General features: G+C 48.5%; 1 protein-coding gene and 1 long non-coding RNA gene across 7 annotated transcripts in view; one reads left to right on the top strand and one right to left on the bottom strand.

The window, feature by feature from the left end:
- The window catches only part of IL4R (interleukin 4 receptor), a 28,034-nt gene extending 23,873 nt beyond the window's left edge, over window positions 1-4,161 (top strand). For 5 of the 6 annotated variants that reach the window (XM_077827640.1, XM_077827642.1, XM_077827641.1 and 2 more), the window contains one exon: window positions 90-4,161. In XM_077827640.1, coding sequence (XP_077683766.1) covers window positions 90-1,503 — 1,414 coding nt within the window. In that variant the 3' untranslated portion in view covers window positions 1,504-4,161. The remainder of the gene's footprint in view (window positions 1-89) is intronic. The other variant, XM_077827646.1, reaches the window with a different exon arrangement.
- LOC144270834 (uncharacterized) lies at window positions 1,099-8,283 on the bottom strand. The gene is made up of 3 exons (XR_013347256.1): window positions 8,041-8,283; window positions 7,203-7,444; window positions 1,099-1,224 (listed from the first exon to the last, which is right to left on the bottom strand). It is a non-coding gene; the product is annotated as an uncharacterized LOC144270834 (long non-coding RNA).
- Window positions 8,284-18,384: the final 10,101 nt, after the last annotated feature.

The raw sequence follows: 18,384 nt of genomic DNA, 5'->3' as shown, positions 1-18,384 counted from the left end.
AATAAAGAACATTTCTCTGGTTTACAGCATAAAATATTTTGCTATCAAGTGAACATTAATTGTGCCTTCCTTTTCATCCCCAAAAACAGAAGCTGTAAGAACTGTCTTGCAAAATATGCTCAAGGCCAAACCTTGAAGGGGAAAGACAACGTCAAAAGTGGTGAGAAACCTGGCAGTTGCCTGAATAAATGTGGAGAGTGGTTCCCAGAAGAGTATGAAGCTGTTCTAATTCCAGAGATCACTTTGATTGAAGATTCTCTTGAAATCTGTGAGTGTTCAAGAAACACTGAAACTGAGAGCCATGAGGACAACCTGGGTGAGATCCTCTTGTGCCCACCTTGTGAGAGCAGTGCTAATAGCTTTATAGAACACACTCAACACAACGATGCACTTGCAGACATGTTTATTAAGCTACTAGAATGTGGAACCAGTATCCATGACACTGAAATTCCAGACTTCATCATAGAAGAGCAAAAAACCTTTGAGAATTGTGAATCAGAAAATTCATCACAGCAAACACCAAAAGAAAATGTAGTCCAGGATCAACAGTCATGTGATACTTCACATGCTTGCTCCTTTTCCACTACAGCCTCTCAGGATGACTACAACTGTAGAGCAGCTAGCACAAAGTCAGTGCGATCAGAAGAATCTTTTGAATCTGGTTATCAAAGTTCTAACATAGACACTGCTTCTCCCGAGGCAAAGAATCCTCCAGACATGTTGCATCAAAGACACTTTCTTTGCAGTTCTGAGACTCAGCATGACTTGTTGGTCTTGATTAAAAAATCACCAAATGCTCCTTCCTCTGAGATAATCAAAGACGGAATAAATAGTCCAGCATATCAGAGCTTTGACAGCCTCATGTCTCAGTCCACAGAGCCTTGTAGCACAGCATATAAGAGCTTTGACAGCCTGCTGTCTCAGTCCATGGAGTCCAGTAGCACAGCATATAAGAGCTTTGCCAGCCTGCTGTCTCAGTCCACAGTTAGCAATAGCTTGACACAGTGTTTGGAAAACCCAAGCTCTTCACTCTCCTTAGCAGAGTTTCCAGAGAATCAAATACTTCCCTACAGAGAAGAACAAGCCCATCAACTCCTTGGTGATCAAAGCTGTTACACCAACCACAAGGGTGACTGCACTGAGACTGCTTGTCAAACCATCTGTTCAGAAGACATAGACTTTCCATGGTTTTTCTCCCATGCTCATGACAAAGTTTCATTTTTCCTGCCAGAGAAAGAAGTACACAAGCAAATAACATGTCAACATGTTCCAGAAAAAGCAGCTGCAATTTCCTGCCCCTCTGTTTCTAACCCATCTAGTTACCAGCCTTTTGGTATTGCTCTCAAAGACAATAATACGCACTGTGACAATAACAGTGAGGCTATTTCTGAGTCGCCTTATAAACCCTTTATCAACCTTTTAAACAACAACCTCAAAGAAGCACTTCCAGCTATCACTCTCTGTGAATCTGACCTGGAGATAAACTTGTCAGACTTTCTATAGCATTGACTCAGATGTTACCACAGGCTTTGCCTTTGGTCTGAGTTCAGGAGCGGCTCTCATACAAAACAGCAGTGACAGCCCTTGGATTATCGGCTTTAATGAACCATGTAGTGATGGTGAAGATGAAGATACTGTGGGCGTGAAAAAGTTGCTGTGGTCTTTAGATTCTAGCTCTCAGGAAGACTGGGAGGACCATGCAGGAGACAAAAAATTGTACTTCTGACTGTACAGATGAAAGGATACAAGAGAGTAGCAATAACATGCCATGTCCTCTTCTGCTGTGTCATACACGTGACCATTTGAGGACGTCTGTAAATGCGGAAGAAAAGTGAAGCGCAGTTACAGAATGTTGTGAGCATGGGAAGTGGCTGTGCAGTTAATTTATCAGAAGAGTCACTGAACCACAATACTATTGTATCTAAACCATCCGTAGAAAGAAATCAAACTTCAGAGCCCCTGAACTCAACCGAGTTGCCACTGGGTGGCCCATTTGTGGACAGCCCCTGTTTAGGACCCTGTCCTTTTGATTATTGCTCAATTCCAGGTGAGGGATCAAAAAGTCACTTTTCATAAAAACAGGCCAAATGAACCTAATGAGTGAGAGCACTAGGATGGACCAGTAAACAGTGAAACTTACCTTCATGGACAGGAGCTTGTGTAACTGCTATATGAACATGACCTAGATGAATTTCATGGGGTTGCAATCAAGATAGCCTTTGGGAATAAACAGTGTGGAAAATGGAAATGTTGCTTGTTTTCCCACGTTCCCTCCAGAAGAGCAGGCTGTCACTATGCAGACACTGGGTGGGCTCTGGAACAGATCAGAGTAGATTTGCTGGGATGTCATGGTCACACTTGCTACAGAGCTGGCGATTGGTAAATGGCTTGAACTCTTGGGGCTGTTGGTACTTGAGGATCCCAGCAGTGGCTCTCCCAGTGTAAAGATGGTGACAAGCTACAGACTCAGCTAGAGTCTGTGATGGGACCTGATTGCACCCCCACAACTAGTAGCAGCTGCATGGGGCATGAACTCATGTTCATTTTGGCTTCCCCAGTGTTGGTCTGGCCCGAATACACTTGCATGGGAAAGATGTTGACCCTGCAGCTCAGATTAAGAGGTGCTATATAAGCTGGTTCACATCCCAAGGAACTGAAAGAAGGTGCAAGTTAAAGCAGGAGGTTGCTGACTTCCAAGGACACCTTTGTACAGCCTCTCATTAGCTACTTTCAGGAGAGTGCAGGGATTGTAACTGTGGCTGGCCCTGGCGTGGGTGATGTGAGAAGGAAAGCTGTAGCTCCCTCGTGGCCAGAGGTTGCTTTGCATCACCCTGCCTAATTTCCCTTTATGGACTCCCCAAAAACTCCAGATCAGAGCCCAAAAGTAATTAGAACACTCCCCTATTTGGGTCCAATTTATTTAGTCCTGACACACACTGGCCTTCCAGGCCCTAACCCCAGTTCAGAATCTCTCTCCCCCTTGGGTAGGGAATCCCACTCCCAAACCCTCTTTCCTGGGGCTGAGTCACTGTTCAATGTCTCTCTGTAGGCCTCCAAGCTCCCCTGGTGTCTCAGGGTCTTCCCTGCTTTAGTAAGTTACTCCATGGGGCAACTCCCCTGGGCTCAGGGTCTTCCTTGCAGGAACCTTTCTCACTCTGCATTTGGTTTCCTGCAGACACACGCCATTCTTGCCCTGCAGCTTTCTGCTGCTCTCATAGGGGACTCGTCTGATCCTTGCTCAGGTGTGACTAGTTAGTTACTAGGTTGGTTGGTCCCAAACCTCTAGCCCTTAAATGGGCAATCCACCCTTTTACAGAAGGCTCCTGAGTCTGCCCCCCTCTTGGCTGCAAGGCCAGCACCGTCTAGCCCTCAGTAACTGTATTCATGAGGGTCAGTTAGCTTAATGTGACTGCAGTAATTCTGTGGAAGTCAGTGGTGTTATTCCACACTGGTATCAATGTAACTGAGATCAGATGTTTTTAAACTGTGTATACCAAAAAAGCCTGACTAGTGTAGGATCAAAGTCCCTAAGCTGTGTGTGCATTCCACCAGGTTTCTGTATGTGTCCGGGGTATAGACTGGAAACGACTCCCACAGCTGAATTCTGAATTCAGCTGGGATCACATGTGCCCTTGTGATAATACATCCAAAGGTTTTTCCTCTGATTCTGAGCTACTTGAGCACAGAAGTATATACTGTGGCATTATAAATTCCACAGTAAGGTGGTGAGTCCAGATAGTTAAATGGCCACTGCAAATTCTTTACATTTCAAGCCAGCTCATATTATTCAGAAATCCCTTTTCCCATTTCTAGCCATAAACAGAGAGGCATAGGCCAGTTCAGAGGATGTATCTGTGGCCACTGTTCAGCTACTGCGTTGGCATCTTCTATAAGGGACGTTTTTCACTGCTGCAGAACGACCTACAAAACTCAGATGGGCAGGCAGATAAGGGGTTTTGTGCCCCATGTAGACCTTTGTGGCCCTACAAAGGGAGTGCGTAACCTCAGGAGGGCGCTACTGCAAGGTGCATGTGTTCAGGGTTGGTGTTTGCATTTGTTTGGACGCTGGTGCTTACGCCACTGTAATGAGGATGTTGATAAATGAAAACACGTTATTCATTGTTAACATGGTGATTAACACATTAAAGACTTATACAAGAATTATCAGGTTTAGAGTATTTTTTTCATTGAAAAATAGCTTTAATTGTAGGTGAAATATTCTATATATTCATTCCAGGGATGAGTACAGTTCAGCTATCACCATAGTACTTGATACAAGAGGATCTCACTAAACTGGGGGACTGGGCAACAAAATGGCAGATGAAATTCAGTGTTGATAAGTGCACAGTAATGCACATTGGAAAACATAATCCCAACTATACATATAAAATGATGGGATCTAAATTAACTGATACATTCAAGAAAGATCTTGGAGTCATCATGCATAATTCTCTGAAAAAATCCACTCAATATGCAGCAGCTGTCAAAAAAGCTAATAAAATTAGGAACCATTAGCAAAGGGATAGACAAGAAGACAGAAAATATCGGGGCAGGGGGCAGAAGGCGGGATAGGGGCAGGGCAGACTTGCAGGGAACAGGTGGAGTGGGGGTGGGACCTGGGGCAGAGGGGTGGGAAGGGTTTGTCTCAGTCCCCACACCCCCTAGGGACGGCCCTGGCTCCGGGTGTCCCTAAACCTCCAACTGCCAGAAGCTGGAACTGGATGACAGGGTGGATCAGTCAATAATTGCCCTGTTCCATTCACTCCTTCTGAAGCATCTGGCACCGGCCACTGTCGGAAGCCAGGATGCTGGGCTAAATGGACCATTGGTCTGACCCAGTGTGGCCGTTCTTATGATACTGAAAAGCACGTATTGTATTTCAATTCATCTAGTTTGTTTGTTTTTTCAAGCAGAACATAACATAAGCTAATATTCATGTGATGCAACAGCCCACTTCCCACTCTGGGCTCAGGGATCTGTTGGGCTGTATTACGAGTAGTCAAGAGGCAGAATGTGGGCCAAAGCTGGACCGCCAGATGCTTTTGAACAGACCCCAAAATCTTTTTATTTACTTATTATTTATTATATTTTATTATTTATTATGATTTTCTCTGGAGTCTAGACCTTGACTATACCTTGATCAAGAAATTTGGTCCTTCACAAAAATAATTGACTCCCCCTGGGCTATCTTGTCAGAAAGGCTGAGTTTGGGGCTCCCTGGTCCTTCCCAGTGTCTCTGCTGGATTTGGAGTTGGCACTCTTCGGCTCCTTGTGAAAGGAATTAGAGGGATTTTGCAACTCAAGTACCCTGAGCAGTTTGTTTGCATGAACATATAACAAGGGCCAGGCTGACAGAGTACAGATGTCATTTTTCAGGCTGTATTGTATAAAGTGAACTGGGACATCTTAATATTTAAAACCTGTAAATTTGCATCTTTTATTTGTTCGTTTCTGTACTTTGCCTACTGTACAGCAACGTGTCCTCCTGCAGAGCCCTCTAGAGTAGATGATAATGCTCAGCATTGGTATAGCACTTGGCAGACAGTAACTGACTGATGTTTACAGTCACTCCTCTCCTTGTGAGGTCAGGCAAGACTGTTGGCTGCATTTTACACCTGGGGAAACTGAAGCACAGAGTAATAACATTACTTGCCCTGCGCCACAGAGTGAGCGCATGGCGGAGCCGCATTTTGCTACTGCTGGTACATTGTATTGGGACGTGATTCTGGTTTTACACCTGTCTCTTTACGTGAAGTATGGCATTTCCCAGGGACTTTCTTTGCTTCTATGTAGCTCATGTTCCCAAGCTTAGTGTCACTCCCCTTGGGCTGGGTGGTGACGGCAAAGAACTGTGAATAAATACTATTAAGGGCACAACACAAAGACAGGAACGCTGCTAGGCAGAACAGCAAGGCCAAACTCACTCTCAGTAACAGGAGCTCCTGGGGTTTTCTGATGCTGCCTTGCCAGTGGGGCTGATTTCTCTGCTTGCTGCACTTCCTTACTCAGTCACAAGTAGAGGACAGGGAAACCCTAACGCCACCTCCTTAGCAGAGTGACCTGTGAGATAAGATGCCTGCACCTCCCTAGCAGAGAGGGGCGTGACTGTGCTGTTCACAGATCTGTACTTTGTCCATCACACCCTGTTATCGCTGCACGTAGCATGCAGTGCTGCGGACTGGGCGGGGTGGGAAGCTAGTAAACAGTTTTTCTAAATTCTGTGTGAACAGCAGCCAGTTTGGGATGAGATTCAGGCTGGATTCTGTCTGGGTGTGTCTGAAGCCGTAATCTGATCCTTCACGCTATTTTGCATATATTTATATTTAAATTCAGTTGCATCCAGGCTGTAACTTCACTGAGTGGAATTCTATTAGGGATTAAATTGGACAAGTCAACAAGAAGAGTCACTAGAGCAACACTCTGAAAGCATGAGCAGTTCAGCAGCATTACCTTTAGTCGAGTGACCAAGTCTGGCATCAAACCAAGACAGAACAGCTCCCTTCACCAACATGGCATTGGAAACTCCCCCTTTAGCCTATCTTTGGGGTGCTCAAGCCAACCACTAGCATTCTCCTGGGTTAAAAGCAAGGCCTCAGTGCACAGGGCTCCCTATCTGGCCTCCACACACAAACCACCCATTTAGCACCCAGTGTGGATGCTTAAATCCCGTTAAAAGTACACAAAATCAGTGTCTCTGTATTTGATTTGTTACTGAATTGAGCTACAGTGATTTCAACAACTTTCAAATCAGTTTCAGAGTATCCATGCCAGGGGGTTACAGATTACACTGCACTGATTTAGTTAAATGGGTGCCATTTCTGTGGGTAGACAGAGCCGAAGGAATAGCTGTGTGACGCTAAAGAAAAGAGGTGGCTTTGCAGGACAACACACAAGATGTCGTGAAAAGGGAACAGGAAAAGAGACCAAGCCCAGCCTCACGCCCGCCTTTGCAGATGAGTCACTTCCCTAAAGCCAGTCAAGTTCAAGGTTAGAGCAAGATTACAGGATACAGGCCATAGAAGTCGAACAGAATAGGACATTGACTGTGTATGGCAGCAGGCAGACTAGTGGTGCTTAGACTACCAGGTGCAGAGTGCACCATTTGACACCCTCTGGCTGAGAAGGGCGAGTGGGAACTTGGGACTCACATTCTTGCTGTAAGCTGCCTGGCACAGTTTGCACTCATTGGTTTGGCTGTTTACCTTCTCTGGAGATCAGGCCGCTCCCTGCCTCCCCCGTGTGTTGTCCTGCATTGTAGTGACCAGGGATTCTCTCTCTGTGCTTCTGTGCCCCAGGGTAAGGGAGTGTCCCAACTGCTCCTGTTAATGGCTTGGAGAGAATATCCAGCTGGTTGAAGGAGCTCTGAGGAGGATATGTAGAGGTGGGGTTTGGTTCCAGGTGCTGGGCCTGAATCAAATGGCATTACTGACCTGCAGGGAGAGGCCTGTATTTGAAAAGACAAAGAACAAAGTTGAGTGTCACTGCCAGAGGGGTTTCAGCAAGCCTACCCTTGTTAACACTAACCCTGCAACCCCCTGACCCTCTACCCTTGTGAACAAGCACAGGGCGCCTGCCCTTCTGAGCCCCACTGGAGCGTTCCTCCACATTCTGCTTTACACATTTACAGTGTGTTTCATTCCTGGTTTGAGAGGACATTACGGAGCAGGTGCTTGTGCCTAGTTTTGTTTCTCAGACCCATGTGTCCTTTGGACCCAGCGCTAGTTCCAAAGCCATTATTCCTTGCTCACACACTCTCTGACTTTTCCTTCAGCTCCTTCCTCTCCAAATACCCCCATTCCAATTTCTCATTCTTATGTTTCAGTGAAACAGGAACATGCAAAGCTGGTTCTGGAGAAAACAGGCAAGTTTCCCCGGCTAGGCGCTGCCTCTCCCCACTGCTGGGAGGCCGTGGTTCTCACAAACTGCTTTGCCTTGGCAAAGGTAATACCCAGGCCTTTTATTTCCATTTGATGACACTGTCTCTTCCAAGCAGTGCCGGCTCTGCTCAGTAAACAATGTTGCTTCATTAGAAATTCACACCTGTGCTGAACATCTGCCAGCAGAAGCCTCCTTAGTCACAGCTCATTCTCTTTGTTCCTGGACTTTGTCTGTAGAAAAACCCTTCCAGCCTGGGCTCTGCAGAACGTACAGCTACCAGGCGTCAGAGACATTTCTGAAGTGTATGTTTGGAAGGCATGGGGATTGCACAAGGGACAGGTGTTTCCAGCCGCTTCCAGGGAATGATACTCCTGCAATACACACACGCGAGCGTACATGCTCTGAGGGACCCTTCCCCCACCTCTGCAGATTGTTCCGTTCAAATGCTGCATCATATGACCATTTACTGCCCAGAATTCTGTCTTTTATCTCGCTCTGCAGCGTCCCTAGCCAGACGTCAGTTCCTCCCCTTGTCACACGCAGCGCAGAAGCCATGGCTCACTGCTCTGTGGTGGCAGGGAGGGAAGTGGGGTTGTGCGTGAACCTGCTGACACCAAGCATGTGGCTTGAGAACAGTCAAGCAGTCCGGATGTCAGCGGCAGGGTCTTTACTTCTCAAAGCAGATGTTGCAGAAACAAAGGAAAGAGACTTGGCAGATATGGGGAGGGACACGCCTCCATGCACTCATTGTCTCTCTTCTATCCTCAGGCTCACTTGGACCCTCACACAGTATCCGTGTACCAGAGTTTCTCGCTAAGGTGTATATACATGAGTTAGAAAGGCTGGGAAGTGTGCTCATCCGTAGTCATGTTAATTCACTAGATGTTGACAGCTTGTACTCTGTCAGGTCTGCTGAGGTAGGGACTCTGAGCTCATAGTCTGTTTGCATATGTCTTTGCTTCTGCACTTCTGTGGGTATCAGTGCTCTGCTTCTCCGCGTGACAGAGGAGGCTCTGGTCTCCACACCCGGCCTTATCTGCTCTTGCTGTGTTGGAGATTCTCTCATCCAAAAACTACATGTCAGATGAGGTCTCTAATCTGCGAGAGAGGGGGAGGGGAGAGGACAGGAGCTGATTTTTATAGCCATCAGTTGCCTGCATTGTGTGCTCTCTCCCTCCACATCAAGAGTTCACCGTTACCTTCCACACACTGAGAGCAATAACCAGCCAGCCCCTGAGCCCAGGCACCCTTACTCAGGCCAAACTCACTGACGCCAGCAGGAGCTTAGCCTGAGGGATGCTGTGTAAAGGCATCAGGATATGGCTGTACACACGAAGCACACCTGCCTCTCCAGGGGCTGGCCAAGCAGGTGCTTTAACAGAGACCCCATTTCTCCGCAGTCTCTGAGTAGCTTCTCTTTACAGACTGTGAAAGGGGCAGGAGCCAGGCTGAGCGGAAGAGCCTTGGAGAAAAGAAACAGCTGTGGTTCCTGACTGTGGCGCTGACAGTGGGGCTCATTAAGGAGAAGCCACAAGTTGTACAGTAGGTGAACTAGCTCCTCTCAGCTGTCCTCTCCTCCTGCTGCAAGGGGGAGCGTGGCCTGTGAGCCCCCCGCTGTACAGCTGTCAGTGGGCAATGGGCCTGCTGGCCAGTCTTTTAGCTGAGAAAGGAGATTGTAACTGCACTGCATGGTGCTGCCACACTGTCTTTAAAGGGGCGCCATGGTGGCCCTATTGCAGCCCCATCTTCATGTCCCCATTTGTGACAGGCCCTGTGCTGAGCCTCACTGCACAGATCCTGCCAGGCCTTTGCAAGGCAGGGTTCGCTGCCTGAGAGCACATGCACATTCCCCCACTCCTTCCTGTGCTCCCATGCACATGTGCGCAGCCTCTAGGAGAGCACACGGGGTTTGTTCCCCAGGCTGGAAGGTGACGGAGCCAGTGACTAACGTGCAGCTGGGACTTTCCCACATGCTGCCATTTCCCCAGCTCTGAGGCATGGGGAATTTACTGTGGGCTGGGGGCGATGAGTGGAGGCAGCCTCTCACCACTTCAAGCATGGCTGGTTTTGTTTGTAATAAGCCACCCACCTGGCAGCGGGGGTTACAACACGCTGTAAGGAAAGCACAAAGGTGCCCGTTGTGGGGAGAATTTCCATACTTGGCTCAATATTGTAACTAAGTCCTGGCCATCTGGCACGTGCTGGATTTCGCCAGGGCCGTGCAGCAATTCACCATGACAGCAGGGCGAGCCTCCGCTGCTCCTGCCACAGCACCACAAGAAGCCGAAGCCCTGGCCCTGGCCCTGGCCCGCTCCGATTCCTCCCAGCAGAGGGCACTAGGAGACTGCGTCTCTTGCAGGCTCACTCTGCTGCACAAGCCTTTCAGGTGCCAGGGAGCCCTGGGGGTGCACGGGGGTCTCGGTGCAGGCCACAGCCCTACAATAACGTCAAGGGACCCATGCTGGAATGGGGCAAAATGTGGGGAACACACCCCATGTTCTCTGCAGCACAGAGGGAAGGGGCCACGCTAGGGCGACAGCTTCAGTGAGCGAAGGGCTTGTTTCCCCTGGGAGGGCAGGAGTTTGGGCTCCTAGTTCGACTTTGTGCTCCCCACTAACCCAGTCTGTGGCCTGATCCCGCGAGATGCTGAGGACTCGTCGTGAACGCGTCTTCCCGACTCCTGCTCACTCCAGAGATGGCAGCAGCAGACACCCCGCCTGCCACAGTTCAGCCCCTGCAGTTACCTGCATCACTAAATACTGTGTCTCAGCTCTTCTCCCTGAGGCTTGGAGGCCCTAGATCCTGTACCTTGTACCTGGACATACTCACCTGCAAAGGGGTCGTGCTGGCCTCTTCCTTAGCTGTATCACACCTCACGCATGTACGTCACTTTCCATTTCTGTATGCTTGGATCCTGTGCGGAGGGGAAGGGGTGTGAAAGCTGTGCTGTATGCAGCCAGAAAAGAGCCCATCCAGACCTCTTCCTTATTCCACTGAGGCCCTTGTTCACCGTCCATGTCAATGCTGCATATGGATCCCCAGCCCCTGATTTCATAGAATCACAGAATATCAGGGTTGGAAGGGACCTCAGGAGGTCATCTAGACCAACCCCCTGCTCAAAGCAGGACCAATCCCCAATTAAATCATCCCAGCCAGGGCTTTGTCAAGCCTGACCTTAAAAAACTTCTAAGGAAGGAGATTCTACCACCTCCCTAGGTAACGCATTCCAGTGTTTCACCACCCTCCTAGTGAAAAAGTTTTTCCTAATATCCAGCCTAAACCTCCCTCATTGCAACTTCAGACCATTACTCCTTGTCCTGTCCTCTTCTACCACTGAGAATAGTCTAGAACTATCCTCTCTGAAACTACCTCTCAGGTAGTTGAAATCAGCTATCAAATCCCCCCTCATTCTTCTCTTCTGCAGACTAAACAATCCCAGTTCCCTTAGCCTCTCCTCATAAGTCATGTGTTCCAGACCCCTAATCATTTTTGTTGCCCTTCGCTGGACTCTCTCCAATTTATCCACATCCTTCTTGTAGTGCGGGGCCCAAAACTGGACACAGTACTCCAGATGAGGCCTCACCAATGTCGAATAGAGGGGGACGATCACGTCCCTCGATCTGCTCGCTATGCCCCTACTTATACATCCCAAAATGCCATTGGCCTTCTTGGCAACAAGGGCACACTGTTGACTCATATCCAGCTTCTCGTCCACTGTCACCCCTAGGTCCTTTTCCGCAGAACTGCTGCCTCGCCATTCGGTCCCTAGTCTGTAGCTGTGCATTGGGTTCTTCCATCCTAAGTGCAGGACCCTGCACTTATCCTTATTGAACCTCATCAGATTTCTTTTGGTCCAATCCTCCAATTTGTCTAGGTCCCTCTGTATCCTATCCCTGCCCTCCAGCATATCTACCACTCCTCCCAGTTTAGTATCATCCGCAAATTTGCTGAGAGTGCAATCCACACCATCCTCCAGATCATTTATGAAGATATTGAACAAAACCGGCCCCACGACCGACCCCTGGGGCACTCCACTTGACACCGGCTGCCAACTAGACATGGAGCCATTGATCACTACCCGTTGAGCCCAACAATCTAGCCAACTTTCTACCCACCTTATAGTGCATTCATCCAGCCTATACTTCTTTAACTTGCTGACAAGAATACTGTGGGAGACCGTGTCAAAAGCTTTGCTAAAGTCAAGAAACAATACATCCACTGCTTTCCCTTCATCCACAGAACCAGTAATCTCATCATAGAAGGCGATTAGATTAGTCAGGCATGACCTTCCCTTGGTGAATCTATGCTGACTGTTCCTGATCACTTTCCTCTCATGTAAGTGCTTCAGGATTGATTCCTTGAGGACCTGCTCCATGATTTTTCCGGGGACTGAGGTGAGGCTGACTGGCCTGTAGTTCCCAGGATCCTCCTCCTTCCCTTTTTTAAAGATTGGCACTACATTAGCCTTTTTCCAGTCATCCGGGACTTCCCCCGTTCGCCACGAGTTTTCAAAGATAATGGCCAATGGCTCTGCAATCACAGCCGCCAATTCCTTTAGCACTCTCGGATGCAACTCGTCCGGCCCCATGGACTTGTGCACATCCAGCTTTTCTAAATTTCTGTGTGGTCAGGAGACTGACCGTACCCACTGCTGGTACTGTGGGGTAAGGCCTACTTCCCCTCATGCTGGGTGGCAACTGGCGCCGTTCTACACCGTACAATGACATGAATTGTTTAGACTATTCCATCAGTTTGATAGTTTTGTACCTTTCAGGTTTTTGCCCATTCTGACTTCCTGTCCACTGAGGCAGCTGCAGCAGGACTGAAGTGACTGGATTTTACTACTCAGTGCAATACGCTTTCCCTAGCGCAACAGTTCCATGTCTAAACTGTTCTTCATCTTTACTCAAAGAAACCTGCTCATCTCCAACCAGCTCCAGCAACAGCCTAACAAATAATCACCTTTAGAAATCAATACTGTCTGGCAAGGTTTGAAAGCTGCAGTTGACACAGCAAATGGCCATGTAGCCAGCCTACTCTGCAGGAGCCTGCCTCTGAACCCAGGTTGCAGGTTGCTGCAGGGTTGGCTCAGCATAGACAATTCTTCAAGTGACTGCACACACCCATTCCACTGGAAGTCTGTCCACTGGTGCGCTCCTGTCCACCATTGTCAGAGTTTGCCCCTTAGTGGTACTCATCGGGGCAGCAGCTGTGCCCACCCCTCCCGCCAGCCCTGCCACTGCCTCGCGCACTCAGCACAGGCATAAAGGGCAGAGCTGCCCCCAGCTTCCCTCAGTTCCTTCCTTCTGCCCGTTAGAGGTCCCGTTCTACAGTGTAAGTCCTTCTTTCTCCAGGAGCTATTGTAGCTAGTACCCAGTGTTGTTACAGATGAGTCTGTGTAGTTTATTTAGCTTAGCTTAGCTTAGTTTCAAAAAGAAAGTTGTTTGTTTGTCACAAGCTCCCGTCTGGGTAGCCGTGTCACTGCCAGAGTTCGGCCCCATTCTCCGGACTTCAAGCCCTGTCACTCTTTCGGCAAACCTATGCCGGTTAGTGACCTGCACCTCAACTGTCTTATGTGCGTGGAGGAGGCTCATGTGAAGGACACATGCAGTATCTGTAAAGTGTTTAAGCCCTGATCCAGAAAGGACAGGGCACGCAGACTTAAGTACCTGCTATTGGAATTGGCTCTCGGCCCTCCATTGGAGCCATCCGGCTCAGTCTGGGTGCCAAGTGCCTCTGCATCATTCAGCCGTGCTCCTCTGGCCCTGGCAGTACCGAGAGGCCGACCAGTTTCACCGCTGCCAAAGAAGAGGTACCGCAAGTCATCTAAGGACTCCGTACTGGGCATATCAACGTCGGAGGTGAAGATGTTAAGCTCTACCAAGGACTCAGGGATGCACCCAGAAAGGAGGCATCCCCAGAGCACACCTCAAAACCAGGGAGTTTGTTGACTCCAGATCCTACTTCAGGCCTGTCGAAACCAGCTCCCAAAGGGCCAGTTCTATCACTGTCACCTCAGGTCAGATGTCACAGGAGCAGAACGTTGCCCCAGCACCTTCTGCTCCTGAAGCATCTGCAGCTGTGAGAGTGTTGCTGAATCTCTTGGTACCACCTTCCCCGGGAATTCAAGATTCTCACCTGGCATCAGCACCGAAAGTAACAACGCCCACAGCTTCACCTCTGCACCGTGTGGGACCCTTGGGTTCTGCTGTTAATGTACCAATTAAACCACTACCATCCAGGGGAAAGCCACAGAAGGTCTTGCCACTATCCCTTTCTCTGGCATTGGAGCCACCTCTCTGGTACTGACTGGGATGGCTCCTCCATGGTCTGAAGAAGCAGACTCTTCTCCTCTGCAGTCCAAAGTGGGTTTCTAGGGGTCTCAGCCTGAAGACATTTGGCAACCTGTGAACGGTGCCTGCCCATCTTGGTTTCAGCCTCAATTCCAGAATGGAGCATACCACAGGGACCCAGGGTCCATACTCAGTTGGAGACCAGGGCCATTTCAGTGGCCCTTTTGGAACCCATGAGAGTTCCCCTTCAGTCAAGAGCATCCCCACGTCCTACTCCCTCTGCTGGTCATCAAGAACATCGATGCCATGAGCAGCCCACCCTTAGTACCGAGCTCAGCACTGTGCAGGATCAGGACCCGTCTCACAAGCTACACACAGAGGAATTGGAACAGGATCAGCCCTGAGAACCGTTGGCATCCTCTTACTCATCCTGATGAAGCTGTCGTGCCTACGTCCCTGCCATGAGATGATTCCAAAGCCCGTCAGGAGTTCTTAGGAAGGATGGCTTTGGCTCCGGACATCCATCCAGAGGAGGGCCAGGAAAAATGCCACAAGCTTGTGGACATTTTGACATCAGCAGTTCACCTGAGGGTAGCTCTGCTTTTTAACAAGGTTATTCTAGAACCTACCAAGGTTCTTTGCAGACCCCCGTGAGCCTGCCACCTCCTGCGAAAGGAGCGGAAAGGAGGTACTATGTCCCTTCTCAGGGTTCAAACCTTTTTCCAACCATCCCCCTTGGAGCTCCCTGGTAGTATCTACAGCTAATGAAAGGGAGAGGCAGGATCACCAGGCATCAACAACGAAGAACAAGGAAGCTAGGAAACTAGACTTGTTCAGAAGGAAGTTATTCCACAAGAGGATTAGAGATTCGTATTGCAAATCAGCCAGCTCTGCTGGGGTGCCATGATTCTACCCTGTGGGATGCAATTTCAGAGTTTAAGGACAAGCTCTCAGACGACATATGTTGGTTTCTCTGCAGGCTGGTCTAAATGCATCTGACTCTGCAGCTTGCTGCATGGCCTCTGCCATCGCTATGCGATGGTCTACATGGTTGCAATCTTCTGGTCTCCCTGCAGGGGTACAACAAACAATCCAAGGCCTCCCCTTTGAAGGGCCATTGCTTTTCTTGGGAAAGACTGACGAGCCTATGCATAATCTGAAGGACTCTAGAGTGAGTGGGGTCTAAGCCCAGTGAAAGTGGGATGCACCCTTCAATTTCTTTCCATCTCCCACTCCCATCCCCCTTCCCTGTCCCTTTTCAGGGACACCTCTCATGAAGCTTTGTTGCTGAGAGAAATATAATTACTTCTTCTTATAGGAGCTATAGAAGAGGTCCCTCCATTGCTCAAGGAAAAGGGGTTTTATACCCGTTACTTCCTGATCCTGGGAGCAAAGGGGGATCTCAGGCCTATTTTAGATCTGAAAGAGTTAAATGGGTCCCTAAAGAAATCAAAATTCTGGATGGTCACTCTAGCTTCCATTACTCCTTCCCTGGAGCTGAGGGACTGGTATGCTGCTCTCAGCTTAACGGACACTTACTTCCACCTGGCAATTCATCAGAGCCACAGAAAGTTTCTAAGATTCACAGTCAATGGGTTCCCATGATCAATTTGCAGTTCTGCCCTTTGATCAGACAGCTGCCCCTCATGTATTCAGAAAGTGTCTGCTGGGGGTAGCAGAAGGAGGCCATATCTTCCCTTACCTGGATGACTGGCTAATAAGAGGTCCTTCCAGGGCACAGATGTTGTCCAGAGTAGACATAATCCAGTCCACATTCAATGCGTTCATCCTGCTGATCAACACAGAGAAGTCTGTCCTGTCTCTGGTACAGAAAATGAATTTATTGGAGCAGTCCTGGGTTCCATGACAGCCAAGGCCTTCCTTCCACCAGAAAAGTTTCAGACAATGCAAAGCATCATTCTAGACATAAAGACTTATCACCTCACGAATCCTGAATCTTGGCAGGGAGTTAAGCGAGATGACCCTTGTGGTCCCTCCTGCCCCTGTGGTCCTGTGTTTTATGATTCTATGATAAGAAGCTGTTTGAGGCTACTAGGGCACATGGTAAAATGAATTTATGTAGTCCAATATGCCAGACTATGTTTCAGAGAGCTACAGGGCTGGGCAGCCAAGGTGTATTCACCAAGGAAGCACCATATGGATGTGATAGTTCAGATTATTAATCGAGTCTAGGGTGACCAGACAGCAAATATGAAAAATTGGGCACAGTGAGTGAGTTAATAGATGCCCATATAAGAAAAAGCCCCGAATATCAGGACTGTCCCTATAAAATTGGGACATCTGGTCACCCTAATCAAGTCTTACCCTCCCTAGACTGGTGGACAGATCCTGCCGCTGTTAACAAGAGAGTTCCCTGCACCCTGCCTCAGCTATCTCTCATCTTAGTCACAGATGCCTCTGACTTGGGATAGGGGGCTCACTTGGGTCTCATGCAGACTCAAGGTTTCTGGTCTCCCCGAGATCTCAGCCTGCAGATAAATGTCAGGTAATTGCAAGCAATCTGATTAGCTTGCATGGTGTTTTTTCCACACAGCAAGAGAAGGGGCTTGTTGGTTCTGACTGACAATACAATGGCTGTGTTTTATGTAAACAAATGAGGAGAAGCCCAAACTTTGCTGCTGTGTCAGAAAACAATTCTATTTTGGGACTTCTGCATTGCCAATTCTATACCTCTGAAAGTGGCTTACCTTCCAGGGATCCAGAATACTCTGACAGACTGCCTAAGCAGACTGTTTATCAATCACCATGATTGATCCCTTCAGCTGGACATACAAGGTCCATTTTCTAGCTCCGGGAAACTCCCCAAGTGGATGTATTTGCAAGAAAACACAACAGAAAGAGTCACCAGTTTTGCTCCCAAGCAGGCCAAAGCCTGGCTTCATTAATGGATGCTTTTCAACTGACATCGTCAGATGGTCTTCTGTATGCTTTTCCTCCTATCCATCTCCTGCCCAGAGTTCTGTGCAAAATAAAGCAGGACAAGGCTTAACATATACTGAGCGCCTAGCTGACTCCTCAGCACTGGTTCTCAGAGTTGTTAGTCTTGTCAGTCAGCCCCCTCTATCGCTCCCACTGCACACAGACTTGATTTCACAGAATCGTGGTCACCTCCTCCAGCCCAATCTGTAGATCTTTCATCTGATGGCCTGGAGGCTTCATGGCTGATGTCTGCAGAGGGGTCCAGCTCTACGGAAGTCCAGGAAGTGCTGCTGAATAGTAGAAAACCATCAACTAGAAGTACTTAGCTGGCTAAATGGAAGAGGTTCTCCATCTGATCCAGACTGAAAGGAATTTCCCTGGTCCTCGCATCTATTCAGCACATGTTGGACTATCTTCTGTCCCTAAAGCATCAAGGGTTAGCAATTACTTCAGTCAGAGCACACCTAGTGGCTATCTAGGCCTTCTACCTGACTACTGATAACTGCTTGCTTTTTTCCCCAACCCAATATCCATGAGATTTCTGAAGGGCCTGGATAGACTTAGAATCATAAAATCATAGAATATCAGGATTGGAAGGGACCTCAGGAGGTCATCTAGTCCAACCCCCTGCTCAAAGCAGGACCAATCCCCAATTTTTGTCCCAAATCCCTAAACAGCCCCCTCAAGGATTGAACTCACAACCCTGGGTTTAGCAGGCCAATGCTCAAACCACTGAGCTATCCCTCCCCTAAGGCAGGACCAATCCCCAATTTTGGCCCCAGATCCCTAAATGGCCCCCTCAAGGACTGAACTCACAACCCTGGGTTTAGCAGGCCAATGCTCAAACCACTGAGCTATCCCTCCCCCCTCTTTTTTCCACAGGTGTAGGATTCTGGCTCCCCATGGAACTTGAATCTAGTCTAGTCTTAGCAAAACTAATGCCCCACCCTCCCACCCCCACACACACTTTAAGCCTCTAGTGACCTTCTCCCTATTGTACCTTTCTATGAAGGGGGGCATTTCTGGTGGCTATTACAATGGCCAGGAGAGTGAGGAAATTGAGGACAGTAGTATCTGAGCCACTATGTACAGTTTTCTTCACAGATAAAGTTTATCTTCATCCTCACCCAAGATTCCTTGCTAAGGTGGTTTCCAGTTTTCATATTAACCAAGCAATCTCCTTACCAACCTTCTTTCCAAAGCCTCCTAGTCATAAGGGTGAGGAGATACTTCACGCTTAGATATTAAAAGAGCATTAGCTTTTTAGCTGGAT

The sequence above is a fragment of the Eretmochelys imbricata genome, chromosome 10 (genome assembly GCF_965152235.1).
Source record: "Eretmochelys imbricata isolate rEreImb1 chromosome 10, rEreImb1.hap1, whole genome shotgun sequence".
Classification (NCBI taxonomy): Eukaryota; Metazoa; Chordata; order Testudines; family Cheloniidae; genus Eretmochelys; species Eretmochelys imbricata.
Note: the sequence above shows the minus strand (reverse complement) of the source record. Positions and strands in the feature narration are given on the sequence as shown.